Source organism: Rhagoletis pomonella, unplaced genomic scaffold (assembly GCF_013731165.1).
Source record: "Rhagoletis pomonella isolate Grant_MI unplaced genomic scaffold, Rhpom_1.0 Rhpom_scaffold_00004, whole genome shotgun sequence".
Classification (NCBI taxonomy): Eukaryota; Metazoa; Arthropoda; class Insecta; order Diptera; family Tephritidae; genus Rhagoletis; species Rhagoletis pomonella.
The window spans coordinates 22,280,243-22,297,406 of NW_023458558.1; the positions used below are offsets into that span (position 1 = coordinate 22,280,243).

General features: G+C 32.7%; 3 protein-coding genes across 4 annotated transcripts; 1 reads left to right on the forward strand and 2 right to left on the reverse strand.

Annotated features, from left to right (window-relative positions):
• Positions 1 to 825: 825 nt before the first annotated feature.
• LOC118737244 (programmed cell death 6-interacting protein) lies at positions 826 to 4,551 on the forward strand. 2 transcript variants are annotated; one of them, XM_036467634.1, is made up of 7 exons: positions 826 to 1,184; positions 1,505 to 1,623; positions 1,688 to 1,969; positions 2,037 to 2,986; positions 3,163 to 3,799; positions 3,857 to 4,054; positions 4,132 to 4,551. In XM_036467634.1, the coding sequence occupies exons 1-7, from the start codon at positions 973 to 975 to the stop codon at positions 4,248 to 4,250; spliced, it is 2,517 nt and encodes an 838-aa protein (XP_036323527.1). In that variant the 5' UTR covers positions 826 to 972; the 3' UTR covers positions 4,251 to 4,551. The 2 variants fall into 2 exon arrangements, with proteins under 2 accessions (XP_036323527.1, XP_036323526.1); XM_036467633.1 differs by having other exon boundaries at positions 829 to 1,184; positions 3,163 to 3,802.
• Positions 4,491 to 6,023, reverse strand: LOC118737245 (HSPB1-associated protein 1). Its single transcript, XM_036467635.1, has 3 exons — positions 5,510 to 6,023; positions 5,034 to 5,397; positions 4,491 to 4,977 (listed from the first exon to the last, which is right to left on the reverse strand). Exons 1-3 carry the CDS (start codon positions 5,992 to 5,994, stop codon positions 4,600 to 4,602), a joined length of 1,227 nt encoding a protein of 408 aa, XP_036323528.1. The 5' UTR covers positions 5,995 to 6,023; the 3' UTR covers positions 4,491 to 4,599.
• Positions 6,024 to 11,640: 5,617 nt separating this feature from the next.
• Positions 11,641 to 14,843, reverse strand: LOC118737246 (the record flags this gene model as incomplete). Its single annotated transcript, XM_036467637.1, is given in 3 exon segments — positions 11,641 to 13,202; positions 13,774 to 13,966; positions 14,541 to 14,843. Coding segments are annotated over 3 exon segments (871 nt in total), but the record flags the coding sequence as incomplete, so codon positions are not given.
• Positions 14,844 to 17,164: the final 2,321 nt, after the last annotated feature.

A 17,164-nucleotide genomic window follows, 5' to 3' on the forward strand; every position in this document is an offset into this window, starting at 1 on the left:
CTGAGTACTTCCAGTTGGCCATTCACAGCTGACAACAACAATTGTGTACAAAAGAAATGTTCTGTGTTTACGCGAAGGGCAACTCCAAAAAAAAAAAAATTGCCGAAAATGGGAAATGGGACTGTGTGAGTCCAGTCATAGAATCACTCAGATGAGCGAGAGCACAAAGCGTGCAACCCGAGCACGAGCAACTCGGTGCCCTTCCCCCTTCCTCGTCACTCTCTCTCCCTAAGTAACGAGTTGCCGCGACAAAAGTTACTCTGAATGAACCTAGACTTATACCATGTTCGGACCGACAACGAAAACACTTTGAAAACAAATTTTGGGAGGTGGACAGTAAACTGTTCGTACCGCCTTTTAGTGTTTCCGTTGACATTTCCTTCATCCTTTGATAACAGTTTTGCTACGAAAAAACATAACCAAAATGTTTTTCTTTCATTTTCTTATTAGGGACCTTCATCAAAAGTGATAAACTCTTGACAAATTTGACGTAACAAAAGCACCAAGAACTAAACTCTAAAACCTTTGCGTTTTCAATAAAGAAAAGCACTAAATTTAGTGCGAAAAGCACCAAGTTGGCAAAAGTGCTAACCACATAAGATATATAATCAACCATTTTATTCAATTATTTACCAAGATAAGTTCTTGTAAGAAAGTGGATAAACTGATACATTTAAGCATTTAATCACATTATCACTTTAGATGACGACCCTTATAAAAGCCAAAAATCAACGACAAAATATACTCATCCTTCAATAAATTAAAGCCACCTGGTCATACTATCCGAATAACAAAATAAAGCATGAAAGAGAAATGATAAACCGAACAGAAGTGGGATAAGCAAATAAAAACTGGAAAAGAATTTAAGTCGTCATCATTAGTCAATTCGGAAACTGCAGAAAGACTTATTAAAATAATTTGTTGCAAATTATATACATACATTTGCCTATTTGCTTGAAATAAAGAGCTGCAATGTCCAAAATACTTGCTGTGCCACCTAAAAAGCCTGCGGAGGTTGAAATTGTTAAGCCGCTCAACAATCTGATCCAAAGTACATACAGTGGTGCTAGTGCAGAGGAAAAGGCCAAGTACTCTGAAGCTGTAAACGAGTTCTCAAAGCAGCGCAACACGGCTATATGGAAGTTCTTCGAAAAATATGAATCCTCACTAGAAGTGGTCTATGCGTAAGTATCTAATTAAAATTCCAGTAATCAAAGTGCCTGCATACATTGATTTTATGCCTACATATGTGTGTACATATTAACATACTGAAAAATGTATGTGTAGTCTTGGGAATTAACAGATACGACCATAACACAAATGAGTCATGAATTCTTTTATAACTTTAATCAAGTAATACCCTCTACTCGAAGGTACGGAAAGTACAATGAACCAATTTGATTTTCATAGTGTGTATATAGTTATATGTTTATGTTTGTTTGTAAAGTGATTATCAGGATGAAAGCAATATTACTTTCCTTGTGTTTCGTTTATCTTTTAATAGCTATTACGATCAAATCTGCGCTTTGGAAACCAAAATTCCTGTAAATGAGCTTCAAATTCCTTTTAAATGGAAGGATGCATTCGACAAGGGATCAATTTTTGGAGGTCGCATTAGTTTAAGTAAGCATATTCTTGCATCTACATATAATGCATGACACAATTGAAATTTTATTGAAATCCATAGCTCACACATCACTGCTATACGAAAAGGTGTGCGTGCTATTCAATATTGCTTCTCTGCAAAGCAATGTGGCGGCATCTCAAGCTTTGGATAGCGATGAAGGTTTAAAGATTGCTTTGAAGCTGCTGCAGCAAAGTGCTGGTATATTCCAGTACCTCAAAGGTGCTACACCGGCAGCTATACCATCAGAACCTACTCCTGATTTGAGCCAGGATACCTTGATTTGCTTACAAGCATTGATGGTAGCGCAGGCACAAGAAGTTTTCATTTTAAAGGCTATAAAAGGTTTGGAACTTACATAGATTTGTATAAAATGTATGTTTGCATATTGTATTATATGTATATTTTTTAGACAATATGAAAGATCAAATTATAGCTAAACTGTGTTGCCAATGCGAGGAGTTCTACGCCGACGTATTGCGGGCAATGCAAAAAGAAAGCGTTCGTAACATTTGGGAAAAGGAATGGATACCAGCCATTGCCGGAAAACAGGCAGGTTTTCACGCTCTAACACAACTATATCAAAGTTTAGCATGCCGTGCCGCGAAGAAGATAGGTGAGGAAATTGCACGATTGCGATCGGCTGTTGAACTATTTAGAGCAGCGCAAACACGTTCGGGCAATTCAACCTATCTTGATGAATTTTTTACACGTGCCAAGCGCAATTTAGAAGAATCAACTAAAGATAATGAGTTCATCTATAATGAAATAATACCCGAAGTTAGTTCTTTGCCATCACCCGGAAAAGCTCAGCTGGCCAAGGCTTTGCCCTTGAACTCACCTTTGGCAAGTAATTTTAAGGACATCTTCTCGGAATTAATACCAGTCGAGTTACACCGGGCTTTGACCGCATCTGATATGCGTAAAAATGAAATTGTGAATGGAGAGATAATGAAACTTCGGGAGGCAACGCAGACTCTAAACGGCGTGTTGGCTAGCTTAAATTTACCGGCTGCTGTTGAAACGACAGATGCAGGTAGCGGTTTGCCACCATCACTTCGCGAAAAAGCTGTCGATGTACGTAACAAGGGTGGTATTGAGAGTATAAATACTTATCTTAAAGAGCTGCCAGAGTTGTTGCAGCGTAATCGTGAAATATTGGATGAAACAGAGCGTATATTAGATGAAGAACGTGACTCTGATAATCAATTGAGAAATCAGTTCAAACAGAAATGGACTCGCATACCATCTGATAAGCTTACTGAAATGTTCCGTACTAACGCAAAGAAATATCGTGAAGTAATCACAAACGCGATTGAGGCAGACAAGATTGTGAGACAAAAGTTTGAGAAAAATCAAAAAGTAAGTAAAATTTGTAATGGAAGCATATTCAGCCAGGTAAATCATGGATTTAACTGATTTTTAAATAGTTTTTGTTAGCTAATAACAACTTAAGACACATAGAAACTATTTCTTACCCCACTCTTGCTTGCTTATTAATTTTGTATATGTTTGTATTATCAACCATATTTTTTTAGGGTATTGAATTGCTTTCTATGGCTCCGGAGCAAATACAAGAAGCAGTCCCAGCTGCTGGAGGTAACATCGATCCAAATTGTCCAAGTGTTCAAAAATTGAAAAGTCTTATGGAGGCTGTAGAAACTATCAAAGCAGAACGCGATGCAATTGAATTAGAGTTGAAATCGGCTACTTTCAATATGAAAGACGAGTTTTTAACGGCACTACAAAAAGATGGTGCTATAGATGAGCCAGCAATTTCGTTATCTCAAATTGGAAGAGTTTTGAGTCCACTTCAGTCGCAAGTAAAGGAGAGTGTAGAGCGTCAAGTGACACTCGTTAGTGACATTCAGCAATCTCACGAGCAGTTCGTTACCGAAACTGGAAGTTGCGGCAGCTCGCGTGATAAACTTTATCAAGAATTGGCCACCGCTTATGATAGTTTTATCGAGTTGCTGGGAAATTTGAAAGAAGGCACTAAATTTTATAATGATTTAACAGAACTTTTGGTCGTATTCCAAAATAAAATATCAGATTTTTGTTTTGCTCGTAAAACGGAAAAAGAAGAACTTCTTAAGGATTTGACAACAGAGTCAAGCCGCCCTGCAATTGGTCCGACACCGACTTTACCCTCACACTATGCATCTACATCAGGCAGTGGTATACGAATTTGTTTCTATTCCTTTGTATAAATCTAATAAAATTTATTTTCAGATGTAAGTCCATCCAGTTCAGCGTCCTCAGTTCCGGATGCACCGGTATCCTCGAGCGGAAATGTTCCTTATCCGCATCAAATGCAAGGCATGCCGATGCCATATGGCGCCACACCGGGCGTCCCTTATCCAACATACGTTCCACCACCACCAATGCCACAGGGATTTAATCCATATGCAACGCTGCCTTATCCAGGAAGTACGCCAAATTCTTAACAATATTTGCCATATGATATTCGTTAAATATATGACTTCATATTTTTTCTCCTTACTTAGACCCTTATCAATACAGTGGATTTCCGCAAGGGCCTCAGCCGGGCCACTATGGAACTTATCCGGGAAGTTTTGCACATCAGCAGGGAGGTTATCCAAATCAAAAGCCACCAGGCTGGTAAAATTCTTTCTAAATCTCTTCCAGAGTTGCAATCTCTTCTTATATTATTCGTCATTGTTTTAATTTCCACTTCGAAGGAATGGAAATTGATTTTATAATTGTAAAGTTTTGCACTTGAATTCTCATATCGAAAATATTTTTGCTTTCAGTATAAATTATTTAGTATTATTATCCAAACGCAATGCAACAATAATATATACTCATAGATACACATAAACATACATATGCATAAAAATTTATGTATATAAATATATGGACTTTTGAAAATTATAAAAAATAAATTAAAACATCATGTTAATCTTTAAACAGTCCTGCTTGTTTTACCGATAATGATATAAAACAGTAGTTGTTCACAATTTATAACGTTTCAGAAACTCGCTCTTAATATTTTCTATTACGAGAGGATCGCAAACACTGTTTATTAATGCTTTTTTAATGTGACTTAAAATATTAGGAACTGCAGTTGTTTCTTTTCCCGATTTAAGCCGCTGACTATTTTTATCAAGCAAACTCTCATACTCTTCTTTGGGCATAAGTGTAAGACATTCCACCATTCCTTTCGGTAGTTCTTTTACCAGTTCTTGCCACTCATTTTCATCTAAGCACTGGTAACGGCATCGTGTAACATTGAGTCGTTGGGATTTTGGTTTCGGACAATAAGGTTTAGAGTTTTCATACAAATAATTTAAAATTTCAAAGATTTCTGGATCACCTTGTATTTCATCTACCTGAAAATAGAAGTTTTTATCAGGTTTTTTTTGCAAGAGTTTATGAACTAACTCACTTGATTGGGATTAAGTATTAAGTTTTGCTCGTGTTTACTGCTGCAGAGCACAAAACGCTCAACTAAAATCTTAACAATACATTCTTTCAATTGATCTTCTATGTCATTCTCCAAAGGGATCCAATAGTTAATGCTCAATGAGACGTCCATGGCCTCTACATAATGCCACCAGTGTTTGGGTACAATGAGCACATCATTTGGATTTAATATACATCTGTAAGCCGAATTATGGAAATGAGATAACTGCTGTAGTTCTTCAGCATTTGGTGCAAAAATGTTTTCCTCACAATAAATGCTAGACTCCTCATATGGTATTCGCGTGCAAGTTAGCGGTGTTTTTGGAGGGTAAAGCAGCCATGACTTTCTGTCTTGAAAATTGAACTTCTATTAATTTTTCTTGTATATTCATATGTATGCACATTAGGTATATGTTGCACTCAAATTATCCCCATTATTTATGTATATTTTGCACCTACCTTCCATAAACTTGCACTACAATGTTGCATCCGTAGGTGTCGTAGTGGCATGGCGTGTTCGTTTGTGCTGAGCACAGCCAATAGTTGCATTCAGCCGTAGCTTCGCTAAAACCTAACTTTGAAAAATCAATTCCATCTTGAAGTAGAGTTGGTAAATTCTTTACTCTCTTATAGTTCAGACCAATCCAACATTCATCTGATTTTGTTGTTTTTTGTTTTTCTAAAAACTCTTTTAATGTCATATGAATGGATTTTCTGTTCCGTTCCCAATGCGGCGTTGGATTGCCTCGGCTGTAGGCCATTATCTCAAATTCAATAGGCGAATTAACCTCGTCGTCGTGTTGTGAACACCAACCTTCTATGGTTTGATCAAAACATTTCCAGTTCATTTTAAAATTACGTAGCACAAGCGGTTTCCGGGCATTCAAAATCACTGTACGCAATTTTAGTGCTTCCGCATCGAAATTTGGAGAAACTGCCGCCATTTCGAGAGCTGATTAGAAATTTTAAGAACTTATAAACGCTACGACTGCAACAAGTTATAAGTATACAAATTTATTTATGTACCTACATACATATGTATGTCGGTAAATATGTACAAAAAGGCCATTTAATTGAATTAAATATAAATTCTTATTCAGACTATTTTCTTGATGTGAATGTTGTGCAAAGCGGACATAATTATTTTCGCTTTTTTATGTCCAAATTCGTAGTATTACCAGATTGCAAAAATCGCGTCAAGAAAATCCGCGAAAAGTGACTTCATTAAAAAGATGTTCTGCAGCTCATTATGCTTTATAATTAATTTTTTTTAAATCGTTAATCCTTATTAGTCCTTATAATGTTGCAATTCTGTAAAGGTTGGAGCTTGCCAGAATGTTTTAAATTTTATGGATGGCAACACAGGTTTAATAGTTCCTTTTTCTTTTGCGCATGTTTGCTTCACCACACTGGTACAACATTCTGCTACAACAACAAATTTGAAAATCATCTGTTGATAAGCAGAAGAACAGCTGATTGTATTGATACGATGTACAGGACCGCTATTTTTTAGTTGCTATAATCCGAAAATTTCCCATCCCGTAGGGTCTGGGTTCAAGCACGGTTCAACCCATCCTAAAAAGAAAAAACCTCCGAGGGTATTTCTGTCATGAAAAACAGCTTCTCATAAAAATAATACAATCGCCGTTCGAAGTCGGTTTAAACCGGAGGTCCCTCCTCCTTGTGTGACAACATCAAGGAGCACGCCACAAATCGGAGGAGAGGCTCGGCCAAATGCTAAAGTATGTGTACGCCCCAATCCATTATTAATCCCGAAATTTGTAAATGCATAGGCATTTGGTATACATACATACATACATATACATATGTATGTATATGTACATTCAGCTGCGGTCAATAAGATTGTAGCAAAATTCAAAATGATATTCTTTGCAACTTACATATGTTTATTTATTTATTTGTAATAATTTTCGTTTAAAATATAGTTCGACCTATAACAGGAACTACATAAATAAAAGTTTTAAAGCTTGCACGAGTTCACAAAAATTAATCAAACTTAAAAAAAATGTCACAACATTTAAAATATTTTTTAGGATTTTTAGAAAAGTTTCGAGTATGCATGCAGTAGCCCATTCAATTTTAGTCCCTGAAAATTACCGTTGATTTTTTAGAAATTTTTTAGTCAAGGGTGTTGAGTATTTTTTTCCATTAATATAACGTATGAACTAGATTTGGGCAATTTAGTTCTTTTGAGTGAACCGTTCAGTTGCAGTTCGCTCAACTTAGTGAACTAGTTCTTTAATTCATTCAGTTCATTTAGTTCAATTGACGAAATATCATATTATCATATATTAGCCATTATTTTTTAAGTCGGACGGATTTCGTAAAAAAAATATGTCATGGCTCCGATTCGCTTAAAATTTTTTTATGGGTACTATACATGAAATAAGCTAACACGTCTTCGAGGATTTTTTTTTAATTTTTTTTTCGGAGATATGATCTGTCTGTAATCATGTACTTCTTCAAATCGTTATATCTCGGGTTCTGCTCATCGTACAGGCTTCTTACGTCGTTTCAAAGCCAAAGAAACGGGATTAACAATCCTATACATTCCTATACCTATATATGTAACTGCTGAACTTTTTGAAGTTGATTTGTATAGTGAAGACCAGTAAATTAAGGATTTAAAATTATACCATCGTAATCCTTTTTTAATTTTCTATGAAAAACGTGGGTAAAAAATATGGGGGTTTTTTAAGAACCATTTTTAAAATATTTTTCTTTGTGACGAGATGGTTTCTTTTGTGAGAATCAAAAAGTTTTTGTTATTTATTTTCGAAAATTTATGATGAGATATGTTTAGTAAGGTGTAAAGCATCGGGTTTTTGAAAAAAGTTAAATTTTATTGCGGATTCCGACAGAATACCTATCCAGAAATAATATTAATATGGCAAGATTTTTCTGTAAGGATATTCTGGCGAAATCCACAATAAATTTATGACCTTTGGTTTTAATATAGCCACGCTCATTTCTAGAATATTCTTGAATTGAAAAAGTTGTGGAACCAAGGTGGTTAACGAAGCGATATTCTGCCGAACTCCGCAATAAAATCTGCGTTTTGCTAACTTTAGGCCTGAAAAACAAAACCTTTGGTAATTTGATGCACAAAATACTTTTAGAAACATAAAAAAACGCACATAAAATTTTTGTAGTCTTTTTCAATCGACGGCATACATTTGCAGTAATTATTGTTAATACACAAAAATATTTAGTACATACATCGTTTCAAACATTTACAGAGTTTTCGTTTCAAAGAAGAAGTATGGGTATCAAATTAAAGAGAAAATTCTGTAGAATATAGGCAAAGGTTTTGGTGCTTAATGCCTGGTTAGTATTGAAAATGTCTTTATAAAATTTTATCCTTGAAATTTCGCAATATTTGTTTTTGAAAAAAAGTAATATATCAATGACTTATATAAACTCGATATCATCCTCGAATTTCATCCTCCTAGCTTTATCAACTTAAAAAAATTACCTGTTTGTCCTTGTGAATCCCAAAAATGTTAATATTTTTTAAATAATTTTTTAACTAAAGAAATTTCTTCTTTCATTTGGTACCCATATTTTATTTCTACATAGCATTGCATTTTTTAAATAATTTTTGAAATTCATCATGTCTTTGGCGTTACAAAGTCCTTTAAAATAAATCCTGACGCCAGAGAGAAAAAATAAAAACGCCACTTTAAATAAAAAATTAGATTTCAAACCCATTTATTTATTATTTATTTTATAGTAGGAGAGCTTCTCAAACAATATATAAGCAGTTTTTTTCGATTTAAGTTGTTGAAAAGTAATGAATATCTAAATCCCGGGATCCCGAGATTTTTTTACGAAATTATGGATGCGTATCGAAACCAATCTATATATATATCGTCGTTTAAAGTACAAGACCGCGTATCGTCATTCTGCAAAACCGCGTAACCGACATCTGCTGCCAAAAATTGGATTTGCTCACACAATCTCTTAGCTCAATCCTTACCTGTAATATACTAGCCAGAAATGCGATTGCTTGTGCTTGCTGATTGTGATTTAGACAACGATATGTTTGTATGTATGTATGTAGAATTCATTCCAGCAGAATACTCGTATTATAATGCCTACAGTTTTCTTCGAATTTGTTGCTCCAGGAAGTATTCTCTGCAATGCGAAACACTAGGATCTCACCACTGCGCTTGCTATCAATTAAAAATGCATTTTGTAATTTTATTTATTTTGATTTATGTATTTGCGATACTCTTTCGTTATACATATGTATGTATGTATACTACTAAGTTTATTTTGTATTAAAAGATTTACTTACAGATGTACGTATAATTACCATTATTTTAAAATGCCATTGTAGAAGCTTACAAAACTGTAATACTTGTTCTTCAGTGACATGCCCGGAAACGTACAATATGTACATATGTAAATATGTATGGGGTTTTCCCTAAAGTGTCGTAAGCGTCGCAATGTTGTTAGTTAAATAAAGAGATACATAGTTAGTTGTGGTTTCAAGTCTTCTAAATCGCAAACAAGTTAACGACATAAGAAAAGACTAGATATCGTCACCTGAAATGGAAAAAGTTGTGACTAATATTTTTTTTTATAAAACGATGTAGGGAGTGAAAAGTGAATTTTGAATTTTTTCGAAGTTACGAATTTTGCATTTCAAGTGACGATATGCATACACATGTGTATGTACTCAGCACATATTTCTGCAACTAATATTAGACTACAGAAATAGTTTCTCGGGTGTTTACGTACAAAATATAATTTTATAGTAAATCGCCTAAGCAGTTAGATTGACAGGTAAACAATTTGCTTTACAGGAATGCCTGATATAAAATTTTAGTAGTTTTTAACCCGTTTTAAGATATAAAGTTAGATAGTTAGTTATTTGGGCATAAGTTATGTTTTCTACATTTGGCGAAATTCACGAAACCTTTGACTTTTTTGATACTCGCTTGTCTACTCTACTACACATGAAAAAACAATGAAATGCATGCGGACATTTTTGTGTCGGATACACGACTATCCGGATATCCATAAAGACGAAAGTTGATAGAAAGTCTCTGGAAAGCTTTGAAAAATTACGAATCAAACATTTTTGAGGTCTACGTGAGTGACAAGTACGCTGATTTTCCACGAGATATTAACAGTTCCAAACAGTTTTTATATATTATACATAAATAAATAACGGAGAAAACAAATGCGATAAATTGAATTAAAAAGTCGCTAATCTTATATTTTCATTTTTTAAATTAATAAAAAAAACACATTCTAGCGATGAATTTAACTTTTTGCGGCATAACTAAAAACGATTACCGCAGTTGCAATTTAAAAATGTCTAAGTAGCTGCCTATAAAGGTTAAAAATCTGTGCTTCAAAATTTCAAACTGAATTTTATTTTTATCAAATGTTTCGTGGATTTCCCCATATGTACATATATATATACATAGTAGTTACTTTATTATGTTAATCGAGTAAGCTTTAAAGTCAAATTAATTTTTAGTTTTCATATTTATATTTAAAACAAACAAAGAAACTGTATATTTCCCGCTTAATAAAACAAAGAATTAGACTAACAGGACAATTCTGGCTAAAATAGAAAAAAGTCTTTCGTAAGGCAAATGAAAGACAGATGGCAAGATCCTAGTTCGAAAGAGAAGTCTTAGAAAAAAAGATCCGAATTCCACCGGTTTTTTTTTAAGTAAATTTTTTTTTCATTCAATTTCAAATTTTATTCAATTAAAAAAACATTTTTTTTATTTTGTCTATTTAAATTTTTTTATTTAAATATGCTTTTTTTTATTTTTGATTGTTTTGAAAATAAAAATATACATATATTTTTTTAATAAAAAAAAATATTGTTAAAAGGCGAACAGCGTTAGCAGATTAGCAGACTAATTGTAGTCCCTCGAAAGACAGTAAGATAGTTGCCAGAATAGACAACTGTGGTGAGGTGAAAGACAGTTGCCAGAATTGCCCTGTAATTTGCATACATTTTATAAGCAAAGTTGTCACCAAAGTATCAGCTAGGGCCAGTCTTTTATAGTTTCATTTAAAATTTAAGAAAAATGAAAATAAACACTTAAATACAACATACTTACGTACATAGTTATGTATATTTTAAAGCAGTATGAATTAAATATATGAAATAATTAATTGCGCAATTGGAAGACTTCTGATACATAAAATTTGTTAATTGTCGGTTTAAAATTTTTGAGAATATGCCTTCAGTAAATTGTAGAACATATTCCCTATAAAAGTAAATACTCAAATACATATGTATGTATGCAAAGAAAGAAACGCGAACTCAATAAAAAATAATACACAACACAAAATTTTTATGCCGAGTTATTATTAGAGCTCTTGTAAAAAATATACTATCCGGCTATTCGGTTAGTCGAATAGTCTGTTGGAAACTTTTTTGTCGGTTGATACTCGATTCGATTAACCGCTCAATTTCGACTAACCGCTCGCCATCGAGGAGCCTGAAAATATACCAATCAAATTTATTCGAATCAAATTATTGGTATTGGGACTGCTGGGTTTTGTCAGTAAGCATAGGTATTTTATGTAAAAAAATAAAAATTAACCAATATCTTTTAAAATAAACAACTGGTCGAAAAATCGAAAATATACGGTTAGTCGATTAGTTGCTTGTGAGCGGTTAGTTGAAAAGTCAAAACGAAACGGTTAGTCGATTAAGTGAAGTCGACTATTTTTTGAAACAAAGTTTGCCAATTGATTAACCGATTAGTCGATTAACACGAGCTCTAGTTATTATGCGAAATCTTGTCTGAATAACTTTTCATTTAGCGATTTTGTATACATACAAATTTATACATAAGTATGTTTGCAAATACATTAGACTGTACCAGAAAAAAAGCTCGCCATACACCTTCGAATTTAAAGTATGTTTGCAAGGAAATTTCATACTTTTTTTTTGTCATATTTTCGGCATTTACTTTCAGATCTTAAGTGCACCGTTCTAGTATTTACTTACTCACCAGCACTCAGTGACAGCGCGCCAACGAACCACCTTAATGACAGTAAATTTTAGATCACCAAAAACGATTCAACTTTTGTTAAGGAAGTATTGCCGCACTATATGTAACAAAATGTAAGAATGCGACTGCGAGGTTTGGCATTTTTTTTTAAACTTAGTTGCAAAAATACTTTACTGGAACAGTCTAATGTACATACCTATGCATATTTTAAATGAATGGTTTTTATTTTTACTTAAAATATAAATGTGCAAGCCTAACAACTACATATCGCACATCTAGATCTAAAGTGCGATTAACTCGAAAAAAATTTTGGGCAATTTTTTTTTTTTTTGCATAAATCAATTCATAGGACTTACATCCAATTAATGGAAACATTTTTTTGTTTTTGTTTTTTTTTTTGTATTAATTGCATTGAATCTGTATCTACGATCCCCAAGCAGTTAAATTTCCCTCTCTGAATTTTGAGTTAGCTCACTTTAGATTTAGCTGTGCGATATGTACGATCATTTGGCAGTGAGCCAAAGTTAAGTTAGAATTACAATTATTGTTGTTATTTTTTATTGCATAGGTTTAAAGCCACTTAATTTAGCTTTAATAGTAAATAATGTAATGTAAGTCTCTTTCTTATTTTAAATCTTATGAAGTTGACCAGGATTTTCTTTTTAAGATTCATTAGAAAATATCGTAAAGTAATAAAAAAACATATGTACGTACGTATACATAAATATGCAGTTATTTTAATAGTAGAATTATGAACGTTTTCATGGCACAATATTCTTATAATGAATATTTTTCTTCTGATTTTCCTTTATGACATAGAAGCCCTTCGGTTTGCCATTGCCTGAAAAATATCGATTAAAACTATTTCTATTGACTGCCGCATTTGGCGCATAATATGAAGGTGACTTATGATTTAAAGATTTTTTGTAATTGGATTTATAGGATTTCTCAATACTGTCATTTTCCCATGGTTTTTGAAAGTTGGCAAATTTTTTAAAATTGATAATATATTTCTTGCCATTGACATCAGTATGTGGCAGTGTTTGTTTGCTTCCGAGTATTTTCTGTAGAACTGGCAAATTCCAGTGGTATATGCGATCCGGCTTGCCATTTGAGCTAAATGGGAAGGTGGAGACCTGTAGAAGGAGAAAATTTAAAGAACATTTGTTGTAAGTATATCGAGCCCTAATCGCCAAAATATCGTAAGCGACATTTTTTTCAAAATTTTCTTTTTGATGCAGAAATGTATCTAGATGCTCTAGGAATATTTCTGCATCAAAAAGAAAATTTTGAAAAAATGTCGCTTACGTATTTTGGCGGTTAGCGCTCGATATGTAGACTGAGGACGAAACAAATACGAAAATATTTAGCAACTTTATAGATGGTTAGTTAAATTTATATATTAGGGTGGTCCAAAGGTGCATAATAATAATATAGTAAAGTCCGAATTTTAATTCTCTTACCCCTAGAATTTTCCTATATCGAAAAATATGCCGCTCTTTTTATTTTCCATGTATTTTATATGTCAAAAAAACATTTTCAAGTACATATATGGTATAGAATTCTTCTGTCTATCTTCTAATTGTGAGAGCATTGAAACTCCGACATTACTTTTTTTTTGGACCAACCAAATGCATATATAAACGTACGAGCAGCCGGTGCTTACGATTAATTGGAATTTAGGTTAATTTATCATATATTATTTACCTTTTGTGAGTTCGTTTTGATGTCACTGATGCTATTAGCTTCAGCTTTTGGATTGGTGTAATATACGAAATTCGGTGGCAGCTTTATAATAAACATATGTGAATCATCTGGAGATGTGTGACGTCTTGATTCCACAGCCAGTCGTTTTCTATGATGACTGTTAGGTGCCTTCACTTTAATGAATCCCAATTTACTATTTAAATAAAAATTTATAACAAAATACTACAAGTTTAAGCAAGTTCTTTAATCAAAAATAAAAAAATGAAACCTTCCACAATGCATCGATCAATTTAAGAATTGGAGCATAAACTGGACACCTAATTTTTTTTTTAAATGAAAAAAAGTAAATTCTATCGACATAAAAAAATGGTAGCCAAATTTTACCAATATTTTGGTATTTATTTATATTTGGTCCTCCCTAAATGAATGCAATTGCTTTCATTCCCATCACTTTTTGATTGTTGCATTGTGTTATTTATTTATTTACACAGTGTAAAATGAAAATACATGGACAGAAAAGTAAGATGAAATAAAAAAGTATTAAATCGATATGATTTCTAAACAAACTAATTAAATGGAATTATTACAAAAGATAAGGCCTGATTCCGCTACCTCATGTAAATAATCCACACTAATGTTCTTGCCATTGCCGCGAAGGCATAGCGAATTACAACTTTATGAACAGATTTCAAACGATTAATAGGGGTTATAATATTCTACACATGGCTATATATATTGAATATATCGTAAAGGAAATATAAACTTACTTAAGCATTTTCTTATTTAAAGTGTGCGAATTTTTTGTCAATGGTTTGTAAGTATCAAAATTTCTCCTTTCTATTGTGTCAGTGGGAAAGTGTCGCTCTATTGGCTCGTGTTCATAGCGGTGCGACGATCCTTTCTTCTGAATTTTTTTATAATTTTCTCTTTGCATAATGCTTCTATCCTTCGCCATCCAATTTTTAATGGAATACGTTTTTGGTCGTAATAAGCTTGTATCCTCCTTCTCATTATCGTCCATTCCCGTAGAGCACTGAGCGAAATTGTTGAAGAATGCTAGACAGCATAAGCTAAAATAGAGAAATTGTTATATGTATGTACATCATAATTTAATAAACTTGTTTGAACTAAATACATATCGATGGCCCTCTGCAATAAAGACTCAAATCAAAATTAAAAAAAATAAAAACCATGTACCTGCCTTACTAAAGTAAGTAGTGAGGATTAGACGTGAATTAGACAAGGATTAAAGACAGAGATTTTAAGCAAATCAAAGAAAAATCTTGGTTGCAAAAATAAATTTTTTATTCATATGGGTTAATTAATGCCAAATTGACCAATGATTGGAATAGAAAATTTTTGATGTGGAATTTCGGTCAGAACTTTTCTTTTATCATATAACGAAATTTCCGAATTTCGAGGGTTTATTTTTGAATATCTCAAAAATATTATAGTTACAAAAATTGTTCTGGTCTCGTTTTAAAGGTGGTATTTGTGGCTATATAAAATATTCTTGAAAACAATTTGAAAAAAATTACAGAATTTTGAAATTCAAGATAACTTAGAAGCAATTTTGGGCATAGTTTTTTTTATACAATACATATGTACCGCTAACTGATCTTAAGAGATTCTGAAATTTCCAACATGGTACTTTTTTAAGATATTTATCTTAGAAATTCTAAGTTTTTTTTGCAAAATCTAAATTAAAAATAAATTTCAATTGAATACAATTTTTTTCATAATTTTAAAACTGATATCTTAAAAACCACTTTTTGAAAATTTTAGAATCTTTTAAAATCATTTGGAGGTATTGTATAAAAAAAAAATTTGTGGAAACTTTTATAAGTTTCTAATTATCGGGCCACCAGTGTAGGTATATTTTTACTTTATAGCGCTAAATATCATTTTTAAAACCAGACCAGAACAATTTTTGTAACCATACATATATATATATTCGTTTTTGAGATATTTAAAAAATAAACTTTCAACATATCGTCGCCTGGGTAAAAGATTGTCGTAAGCGTCATTTGTACGTGCGTAACATACGACAATCTTTTACCCAGGCGACGATATGGGAATTTGTGAAATTAAGAATTTTGGATTAAGGGAAAAAAAATTAATTTTGAATTTTGAATTTTTTGAAGTGAATTTTCCTTCGGCAGAACGTCGTTATATGATAAAAAAAAGTGCCGACCAAAATTCATCCAAATCATAAAATGGACGATTCCAACCATTGGCCGATTTGACATATGTATGTACCACTTCTTATTCGGGTATTCACTCTCACATTCCAGAATGATAAATAGTATAATTACACTGATGTACAAAAATGACCTTAATAAAAGTTAAATGAAATTGAAAGGGTTATTTTGTATCTACTAAGTCTAATTCAATGACCCTGATTTTTTTGCAACAGCATTTAAGTAAAATTTAATGAAATTCGCTTGAAAACAGTATTTAATGAAAAAAATAAATAATCTTTTAATTTTTTTTTTAGGATTTTGGGGAATATTTTGCATCAAGTATATCTCTTTTTAGTGTCCAACAGTAGTCAGCTAATATATTCGGACTCCATTTTCCCTGGTAACATTTTTTCTATGTTAAATATATCCTGATGGAACCCTTCGCCGTCTTCGTCGCGCTAACGCCACCCAAATTTTCAGGAAAGAATTTAAATGTGAGTGTAAGAAGTTTATTTATCTTGAGCGACATATTGCATCCCATTTTCGTGTAGGCTGTTAAAAAGTTGCTGACCAACTCTGGCTTTCCGCTTTGTGGTTTCCAAAAAAGTTACGAACCAAATTTCGAAAACATGTCCATGCGGATTTTTCGATCGGATAAAGTTTTTCTTCAAACTGTTCATCAGCCAATAGGTATCTAATATTCGGCCCTACAAATTTCCCACTTTTATTTTGGCATTGATTTTTCGGAATTTCTGTTTTTGTTTTTTTTTTTACTACGACACTAACTTTTAACAGTTAGTTGACCGCAAATATAACAAAAGTTATCAGGATGATTTACATACACACTCAGGGCATCCTCTTACGATGTGTAGAAACAACAATCACAAAAAATACCGTTTTAATGTCAATAATAATTTAACGCTAATTTGTCAGGAGCACACTTTGGTAAACAAAATACGCGTAATCACTTCATTTAATTTTAAAGGAAAACTGAGGGAGATTGAATAAAACTAAGTATGAGGTTTATATATGGTTTATAAAAAAAAAAACAATTTAGTTTTGTTTAGCAAACTCACTGTTTATCAGAGTTACTGTTAGTAACCTCAAAATCAGCCTCATTCTATTGTAACCGAATGACAAAACAATAGGTAAGATATCGAAGAAATATACATACAAGGAAATGAAGCGATAATAGCTTTAAACCTAAA